General features: G+C 36.6%; 1 protein-coding gene across 1 annotated transcript; it reads left to right on the top strand.

Annotated features, from left to right (window-relative positions):
* The first annotated feature begins 247 nt into the window (after positions 1 to 247).
* LOC144708677 (putative phospholipid hydroperoxide glutathione peroxidase) lies at positions 248 to 3018 on the top strand. The gene is made up of 6 exons (XM_078582093.1): positions 248 to 593; positions 888 to 964; positions 1053 to 1114; positions 1563 to 1681; positions 1761 to 1928; positions 2824 to 3018. The coding sequence occupies exons 1-6, from the start codon at positions 351 to 353 to the stop codon at positions 2851 to 2853; spliced, it is 699 nt and encodes a 232-aa protein (XP_078438219.1). The 5' UTR covers positions 248 to 350; the 3' UTR covers positions 2854 to 3018.
* Positions 3019 to 10427: the final 7409 nt, after the last annotated feature.

The raw sequence follows: 10427 nt of genomic DNA, 5'->3' as shown, positions 1-10427 counted from the left end.
CACATTTTTGGTTAAATTCAAGAAAAATTATTGTTCATGAATTAAAGAGTACAGCCCCAGAAGAAAAGGAAACAAAAATAAATCAAATAAATTATGAACAGGAAATCCATTTCATGGTTGAGGAGGCACCACGTTAAACAGGAGAGAGGGTTGGTTGTGGGTGGGTCCCACAGCCTTATCCTGGTCCGCGGGCCCAGCAGATTCCCTTGACACTTCATCACCGCCTCTCTTCTCCCTTGATTCTTCATTCTTCATTCTTCATTCTTCATTCTTCATTCTTCTTCTTCTTCTTCTTCTCCTTCTTGTTCTTCTTCTTCGTTCGTCGATTTCTCAAGATCTTGAGAACGTTCATGGCGTCATCCGCGGCCTTCGCTGCCGTCCTATCTCCCTCTTCATCCTTCGCCAGGTTGTCTGATCGCAGAGTACCTGTTCTTCCGGCCGTTTCTTCTCCCGGGTCGCTGAAATTTTCCACTTTGAGCGGTGGGTTCGTCGCCAAATTAGCTGGTTCGAGGCGACAAGTTCGACCCAGAACTTCCGGCGTTGTTTACGCTACTGCCGCCGTTGAGAAGTCGATTCATGATTACACTGTCAAGGTTTGTTTCTTCGAGACCTTGATTCGTTTTTCTTCGGCCTGGAAGATGCTTAATTCAATTATGCTCTTAGGTTTTATATCTGAATTTTAATCGCAGAACTGTTCTGGGGATGAGATTATGTTCTTTTCAAATTACGGTGCTAATTTGTGAATCTGATTTTTCATGCTTAGTGCTTGACCCGGAGTGTTGAAGATTGAATCGTTTTGACATTTGAATGATAGAAATATTGTGAAAGTAGTGATTTTACAGGGAATTTGAAGTTCTATGGTCTGATTTGTTATCTTCCTTGAACAGGATATCGACGGAAAGGACGTGTCTCTTAACAAATTCAAGGGAAAAGTTCTGTTGGTGGTGAACGTCGCTTCAAGATGGTGATATGATCTGTTCTTTATTCCTTGTGAACTATGACCTTTACTTGTCGCTTGAAGTGAAAAAAAAAAAGTTGTGCTCTAATTTCAGTGGGTTAACAACGTCTAATTACATGGAGCTTACCCACATCTACGATAAGTATAAGACTCAAGGTAATCTAAATTTATTGCTCGTATTACTTTTCAATTTTTTTGTTTTTTCCATCTATTAGGAATAATTATAAACATCGGAAGAACATATGTGGTGTTCTACTACGTCTTTATTTCTCAATATTCTCTATGTCTCAACTCTTTCTCTGCCGTTTCTGTATTCTCCCCCTCTCATTCTCTCTCTTCATCGCTCTTTCTCTCTCTTCCACTTCTATAACATTGTCTCTCCAGCTCTCACATTCTCTCTATGTTCGACTCTGTTATCTCTTTTTCTTTGTCTCCTTTCTTTCGTCTGCCCCTAATTCTCTCTCTCAACTGTCTCTTTGTCTCTCAGTCGCATTCTATCGCTACATTATTCCCCTTTATCTTTCCCATTCTTTCTCTGCAACTTTTGAATGATTGATATTGAAGTCAAAGCTTTGGGAGGCTTTTTTAATTAAAATTTGTGTAGGTTTGGAGATTCTGGCATTTCCCTGCAACCAATTTGGGGCCCAGGAGCCCGGGTCCAACAGTGAGATCAAACAGTTTGCATGCACGAGATTTAAAGCCGAATTCCCTATTTTTGACAAAGTAAACCAACTTACTCGAAATATTTTGATAATTTTAGACATAAGCCCTTAGAAACTAAACAATAACCATTTTTCTGAAGGTTGACGTAAATGGGCCGAACACGGCGCCAGTCTACCAGTTTTTGAAGTCTAGCGCTGGTGGGTTCTTGGGAGATATTATCAAGTGGAACTTTGAGAAATTCCTGGTTGACAAAAACGGCAGGGTGGTGGAGAGATATCCTCCCACAACGTCTCCGTTCCAGATTGAGGTGGCTGTCTTTAACTCATGGATAGATCAGATTTTTTTATTATTTCTGATCATAAATCCTTCATTAATAAATCTCACGAACTGCGTATGGCATAACACATTTGCACCAAACCCATCCATATTTTTAAGAAAAACTTTCAATTAATAACTTCGAATGCAACTCGATCTTGTTCTGCCAAAACTTCAAATATTATTTTTAATAATCTGGTTTCTAACTCTTTTTTTTCCTTACATTTTTTTTTTAAATCATCGATATAATTTCTTATGCAAATAATTTGTTCCTGTCAAAATTTTGGAACCATGCTTTTAATTTTCTTGTTTCTAACTCCTTTCTGTTATTATTCTATTTTTTATGTAACATATACTTAGTAATTTATAATGGTACTCGAAATATTTTCTGTCAACAAATCCTATTCTTTTTTTAAAATCTGTTTCTGAATCTTTTTGTTTTAACGTTGTGATTTTTATGAAAACTTTTATGTAATGAATTGTTGTGCAACCTGAAGTCATTTCTGTTAAAAGCGTAAATTATTGTTCTGAAAGATATGGCTTCTGAATCTTTCTATTGTTTTCTCCTGATTTTTATGCAAACTAATCAATGTCGTTTCTGTCAAAACTCCATTTTTTTGAAATCCGGTGACTGACTTATTTTGTGCTTCAGTCCTTATTAATGCAAAAAAACTATTTAATAATTTGTGGTGCAGCTCGAAGTCGTTTCTCTAAAGAAATCCTTTCTCTTTTAAATTCTGATCTCTGCCTCTTTTTCTGTCTGTGTCCTGATTTTTATAAGTATTTTTATTCAATGATTTCTAATGCAACACAAATTCATCTGTTTAAAACTGTGATTATTTCTTTTTGAAAAAATCTGGATTCCGACTCTTTTTCTGTCTCCTCAGAAGGACATCCGGAAGCTGCTTGCTGTGTGATCGACAAGGGAGAGGTCTTAGAGGCTGATTTCCTCTAAAGATCATGCCTTAGCCTTTATGTGGTATTATTCGTTTGTGTATATGGCGCATAAATATGTAGAATTAGACCAAGATTAAGTTGTACCATCTTTGTTTCCGCAAGATGCATGATTAGTTTGGAGGCTACATATTTGTTAATGTTTTTATTTATTCGTTTAGTTTGGCAAATCTTATGTGACATTAAAGAACACATTAACCATGAGATGTAGTTCCCAGACCTCTACCAGTAGTATGTTTTCATTTTAGGAGGAGGGGTATAATATGACCTTTCCCTTCCTGAATGCTTCTTTTTAAATAGTGACAGCCGTCACTTTATGAGGGCAGCCGAAAATGTTGAATTGAGGTTGAAAGTCCCCTGTGAGTTGTCGTTTACCTCATCTTAGTCCTTGCCCTCGCACATTTTTTGACGATCCCGTCTCATCATTGCTGACTCATCTCGTCCCAGAATGAATCGGGGTTGGGCCTAGTCATTTATAATTACAATATTGTCTTCCCAGGTCACTCTGTCTGGCATTATTAGTACTAAATTTATCCCAAATGTTACTATGTAATAACAATAGTATCTTCCCAGGCCTTCCTGGAACTCTCCCTACAATTGCCTCATCAGTAAGTTCTCAGTTTTCCTGTTACTTTCCACTTGGTCTACAGTGATTGGATGATTTCTGGAACTTGATTTATCCTGCATGACTTTCGGACCAGAATCCATACTTTTGGTTATTTCCTTATCTTCTTTGGGTTATGGTTGTGGTTATCGCCAGACTAATACCGCGGCCTCTTCTTCTCGAGATATCTCGAGATATTTCCCTCAGTCTAATTACCTTATTGAAGGGGGAAAATATTTTAATGTTTTAGCAAGGACTCTTTGCTGAAAAGATTAGACTTAGTATTTTGTCTTTTGCCATAAACCACCAATGAGGGGTTTTTTATATAGAATAAATTAGTGTTTAGTAATATTACTTACACGTGGATCGAGCCAAAATATATCCTATGGGCCCACTCATTTATGCTTTTGAAAAAGGGAATATATAACACACCTTGGTGTGTCTGTGTCGCAGAACTAACCTTATACATGTAAGGGAGTGATATTCATTCCTCAAGGCAAGACATGCAGTTAGAGATGCTGCAAAAAAAACCATCTTCAAAGTTGGTCTAATGCTGACCTGCAGTGTTGATGACGATCTATGCTGATGATGTTCATTCTATTCATAATAGGTGTGGGCCTTAGGGCTGCATCCTTTAGGCAAATATTTGGCATACTGTTATTTTTACCCAAAAATAACAGGAGTATAAGTTTGAGAACTGATAGCATGATTGATAAGTGCAGCAATCTTCCAATTCCCCTCACATTCTCAATATCTCTAAAACAAAAGGTCTAACGTTGAAGCTGATGCTGTCCATCCATATTTCCTCTCAACAAGTCAATCAGACTCCAAGACAATTCTCTGAAGGTTTTGCCTCCTCCCTAGAAGTAGGTCATCTCATATTGCCATAGCATCTATTTCTGTGTTAGTAGAAATATAAAGTAGCAAATAGGATGATCCATGTGCCATAACATGGGATGTGTCCATGCTAGCTGGTCACAAGTTTGTCGCGATTGTGTCAATCACATTGAGCTTAGGGTAGTCTGTCGATGGTCCATATCATTTCACAAGCTGCATGTGAGTCATGGTATGATTCAAGCTGACCCATATTCCTCCTGTCTCGAGTATCTCATAAGAGGTATGATTTTTTCATAAAAAAAGGTGTGATGTAATCTTTGTGTGGAGGATGTTCCATGCCATAGGTTGGCTTCAGCCAGTACTTGTGGGTTCTCATATAAAATGAGAAACAATGTGTCCTTTCCCAATCTCCCATAACAATTATGTGATGGTGACATGAAGGTAGGAGATTCTCTTGGTGTGCTTTTGTGAATCAAAGATTGGCTTAAAATGCTCTATCAGTGTCATGCTAGTAAGGGTTTGGGAAATAGGGAGCTGACATGTACGAAGCTGGAGCCAATATTTCATTGCAGTTTCACTTTTACAATAATAGAGATTCCATACTTTGCTCCTTGGACAACATGGAAAACAATGGCATCAAAAGTTGAGCTATTAATAACCCTAATCATTTGTTCATCCATGGGTAGCCCCTGGTGCATAGGTTGTCATAAAAAAAATGATAATCTGGCGAGGACTGTTGAATGATAGATGAGGTTTCCACAATGTTTTATATCTGAACATTCTATAAATTTGTTCAAAGAAGAAGAATTTGAGAAATTTCTTGCTATTTTGAAGGCCCATATGGGCCAATCTCTAATTAACATGACCTTGGATGTTAAAGTATCCTATTAGAGTTTCTAACGTAGACCATGATGCTCCAAAATTAACAAAGTATTACCCATTAGTGGTAAAGCCATTGATAATTATTTGTGATGGTGTATAAATGCAGCATGACTAGGTAACGGGGTGTCTATAAACCAAGAGTCATACCTAGAACTTATTATGCATTGCCCCAACGACAGTCTTCATACAGCATAATACATTCTTTTCAAGCATGTCTTGGACATTTTTGACACAATCATGATGGATTGTCAATCAATTGATATAACTTCGTCACTATATCTAGTGGTGGAACTGAGTGCCCTCAACGCCATTTCTCCTTAAGAAGTTCGCATGTGTTCTACAGAGTGTTGAATTGTGAGGGAGGCCAAGTTGATTGCCAATATGTGCATTAATATTAAGATGTAAACCATCATGTGAATATGCAGACTGAGATAGTGTATACAACTTCCATCTTGCTAGCTTCTTTCTTAATTTATCCAAAAACTATCAAAATTGCGATGCATTTTTAGGCCAAAAATATGGGAATCCCAATATCCCAAGGGTGAGCATCATCTCAAAAACTTCTGTAGTTTTTTATATGGCGTATATGTTTTCTGTTACTATATGGCCCTTTCATAAAACAGATCTTTGATGCATTAATGAGATCATAAAAGGCCCACTCATAAGTATTAATAATACTCATAATGGATCATGTTTATACATTAAGGACAGGCATGTCTTACTTAGAGAGGGAGTGTGAGATTATTGAGTAAATCTTTTTTCAAGAAGTAGGTCTTAGTAAGGCCCTAAGTGTTCCTTTGTTAGAGGGATTGAATACATATTTGTTCTAAAAATGTGAAAAGGATTAGTGATACAATCTCACCTTGATTTAGACCATGAATGGCGATGAAGGATATAGTGGTGTTTTTATTTACCAGCAGGGATAAGTGATTGTCTAAAAAATAAGTATTGGAAATGTTGAGAATCTTGTTGCTGAGCACTTTGATGATGAAGGTGCACTCCTTTCAATCAAATGCCTTCTATATATCTACGTAAACAATGACGGCTAAGACAAGTATACAACAGTAAAGAGATTATGCCACTTTTTGTCATATCAGGGTATTATAATGGATATGTCATCCCTTGGAAAACTGGATGGCTAAGGATATACAAGTAGATGAAATAAAATTCCAAGTTGATTTATAATGATTGTAATAACAATCTTGTAGCAAACATTACAAAGTCCAATGAGTCTAAAGCCTCTAAGAGTAGGATCATCAACTTTGGGTATGATGGCAAGGAAAGTGGACTTCCAAATTTTAGGGAATACTTTGAGTGAATATTTCCTGAATACCTTATTCCATGTTTATGCCTATGATGTCCCAACAAGACATAAAGAATTCAACTGAAACCATCAGGCCCAGGTGGCTTATTCCTACAAATGAAAGAGATGGCATCCTTGATCTCTTTCCTTGTAGATATGGCCATTAGGGGTCAGATTCATACAATGTGTCAGAAGAAATGGGATGGTGGATAATATTTTCTTGAAATTCTAAATTGATGAGGATATAAGAATCATGCAAAAGTATTCAACCATTTTGTAATGCAACTGACCTATACCATTGTTATATGTGTCCAATGTAGTTGTAAAACTATCATAAGATCAATGCTTGAGTAATGCATGAATGAATTGTGTGTTTTAAGGCACTAAATCCTATATTTCACTATATTTAAGTATCCTAATATCTGTTCATTCTACTTTTTTAGGTAGGGTTTGAGATTTCTCTATCCCTGATTGAAATTATCCTTGAAAGAGATGATAATTGAGTTTCTCCAATGTCATCTTAAAAATATTTAAAATCCTTTATGCTACAGACACATGGTCTAAAACATGAAAAAAAAACAATATGAACGCTAAAACGCTATTTTGGGTTATTGAGAATCAAGTAATTCTGTGAGTAACATCATGGAAGCACCATAACTAATATAGAACATTGCATCATAAAACTGTTATAACTAAAGTGAGGATTTAGTCCCCGGTGCTTACAAGTGACTCATTGTTGCTAATTTCACCGTGTACTTAGTAGCTCAATCCATACTGCCTAATGTTGGAGCAATTCCATCTAGTGAGTCATTAGGAATCCCCCTCCTTGGTGTTCTAACCCACTTATATAATGTTAGGATACCCCAGGATGGACTAGGGGAGCTTAAATATCCTAGGATTAGTTTGAATGTGTTGACTGGTTAACATCTCACATTCTTCATATCTATGTGAGGCATCATGACTCAAAGCTTGTAGATTTTGAAAATGATATAGTACCATCATGGCAATCAGATGGAATCCTCTGGGAAATAACTCTAGAAAATCGGAATGCATTAAAAAACCAGATTTCAATAGTTGATTTATGCCAGACATTATTCATTCAGTACTTACTCAATAGGGACTGGATATTTTTGGGTTGAATCACAGATTTCATAAACTCAACTACCTCTAGTTTGCAGTTATTTATTAGGGATATGAGGTGGGAGTTGTGAGAGGTTTTCCAGCTGTAGATTCAGCCTTAAGGGTATTTCAGTAAAATAATTTAATATCTGTTTTTATGAATGTTCAAAGTAATGCATGCCTTAAAAGGCTTTGTGATTAAGCACAATAGCTCCTTAGTCAACTAGTTGACTGGTTGTGAGTGAAGACCAAATAATATCTTTAGTTATATTAAAAGGCTACTAAGGTTGACCATATGGTGAACAAGTTAAATCGCTTATTTTGGACTTAAACTTTATGTAACATGAAAATAAATATATGCTCCAACTCTGTTCAAATATTTGTGTGGATTTTACCTTATTTGATTGGTTTAATGACTTTTTCAAATTCCCAATGACTACCTTCGGATATTTAAGGCTGAATTTATTGATGATTAAATGAAGATTTAAATACATTAAATATATTTCTATCTAATGGCGATATCATGAGTAAAATGATGTTGTAAACATAAGTGAGATTTTCATATTTTTGAACACTGAGATTGTTGGCATAACGGCTAGCTTTTACTTAACACTTGAGAGTGCTTTTACATAATGGCTAGCTTTTGGAAGTTATGGAGAAAGAATAAATATAAAAAATCAAAATTAAGAGGATTAATATTTCCCATTGTCTATTCATTATCAATACATGTGAATGTAGAACTCTTGATAAATTACCACCATGCCCTTTTGGATGTCCACACACCATTTCTCTACTCATCGTCTTGAACTTATTCATCCTGATATGTGGGGCTCGTCGCCCGTCCTCTCTCATTCTGGCTATTCCTACTCCGTTATTTTTATCAATGACTTTAGTAAATATTCCTGGCTTTATCCTCATAAGTAAAAAGTGATCTATTATCTGTTTTTATGAGTTTTCAAGTTAAAAATCAATTTTTGTCAAAAATTCAGTACTTACAGTCTAATTGGGTGGTGAATATCAATCCCTTTATACCTATCTCAAAAATGTTGGTATTGCTCATCGGGTGTCCTGCCCTCACACCCCTAAACAAAATGGCACCTTATTGAAACTACCTTCTCGATGCTGCATCAAGCAACACTTCCTCAACTTTTTTGGGATGAAGCAATGATAACTTTTGCTTATCTTATTAGCCTACTTCCTACAACAGTGTTACAAAATAAATCACCTTATGCAATTCTTTTTAACCATCCTCTTGACTACACTCATCTTAAAGAATTTGGTTGCCTATGTTATCCATATACTCCTCCACATGCAAGAAATAAACTTGATCTCAGATTAGAGATCTGCGTCTTCTTGGGCTGCAACTCTTTTCATCTTGGCTACTGTTGTCTCTCACTTCTTAAAGGTAAGTATTTTATTTCTCTCTATGTTATTTTCTATGATCATTCTCTTGCCACCTCATCTGAAAAAATTTCTACCTTAAGTCCATCCACCGACATTCTTGGATCTGCCCCTACTGCTCCATGATGTGTGCTTTCCAGTTCTTCATCCCCCTCATACCCTCTTGATGTCATTCTTATGACCATCTCAATCGCTTTCATTCTATCGTCTTACCTGACCTCAACTATCTCGTCTCCTACTAGCTCTACCTCCACTCCCAAATCTCATGTTTCTTGTTCTCATGTTCCTCTAGTATCTTCTGAACTTGACTTGTCTCTCTTGCCGACACTTGATCACTTCCCAGAACTTGGTGAAGTCCTGAAAACTAGATCCCTGGGTGATGCCTATCTTGAGAACAGCGTGGGTATTATGTCGTCTACTCTTCCATGCCACCCCTTTGTATTTAACGCCATCAAGCATCTTCTTCCTCTATGTCTCACAGCCACCACCACTACTCAGGAGGAACCTGCTACTTTCCCTCTTGGCTCAACCAATACTGCCTAGGTAGATGCCATGACTCTCAAAATGAATGCATTACGACATAATCACACATGGATTTTGGCCTCATGCAATCCCGATTTTCATGTGATCGGGTGCAAATGGGTCTATTGAATCAAATACGCCTGTACTGGTACCATCAATGAGTACAAAGCTCGTCTTGTTGCCCAAGGCTTTAATCAAGAAGAGGGTTTTGATTTCAAGGATACTTTCAGCCATGTGATCAAGCATACCACAATTCATCTCCTTCTATCTCTTGTTGTTCTTGTCATTGGCATATCCATCAATTAGGTGTATCTAATGTGTTTCATCGTGGGGATCTCACCAAAGTTATATACATGAAGAAACCCCTTAGTTTTACTGATTGAACTTATCCCACTCATGTATGTAAGCTCTAAAAATCCATCTATGGCCTTCAATAGTCCTCACGTGCTTGGTTTACCAAACTCTCTACTTTCCTTTACAACATTGACCATGTGGCTCTAAAATGAACACCTCTCTCTTCTTTAAACACACATCTAATGGTCCTATTTTTATGTTAATGTATGTTGATGATATCCTTCTCCTCTCACCTCACTCCACAGAAATTATTCATATTGTCTCTCAATGGCAGTCTGCAGTCCCCATTAAGGACCTTGGTGATAACATGCATTTTTAGTACTTATATGATCATATTTACATGTTTATTTGCATCCATTACTCATATTTGCATGTTATCAAGCTTGAAATGATTAAATCTATTTTTACAAGGAATTTCTGGATTTTATGCATTTTTTGGGATTTTTACTAATAATTGATTCTAAAATAATATAATTTTTGTGACAGAATATGATTTTTCTGGAATTTTGTTGACA

The sequence above is a fragment of the Wolffia australiana genome, chromosome 10 (assembly GCF_029677425.1).
Source record: "Wolffia australiana isolate 7733 chromosome 10, ASM2967742v1".
Lineage (NCBI taxonomy): Eukaryota > Viridiplantae > Streptophyta > Magnoliopsida > Alismatales > Araceae > Wolffia > Wolffia australiana.
The sequence above is the reverse complement of the archived record's forward strand: the minus strand, read 5'-3'. Positions and strand labels throughout refer to the sequence as shown.

Coding starts and splice junctions, on each gene's coding strand:
- LOC144708677 (XM_078582093.1), top strand. CDS start 351: ATGGCGTCATCCGCGGCCTTCGCTGCCGTCCTATCTCCCTCTTCATCC. Junction 594..887: donor TTCATGATTACACTGTCAAG/GTTTGTTTCTTC, acceptor TTCCTTGAACAG/GATATCGACGGAAAGGACGT. Junction 1,682..1,760: donor AATTCCCTATTTTTGACAAA/GTAAACCAACTT, acceptor ATTTTTCTGAAG/GTTGACGTAAATGGGCCGAA.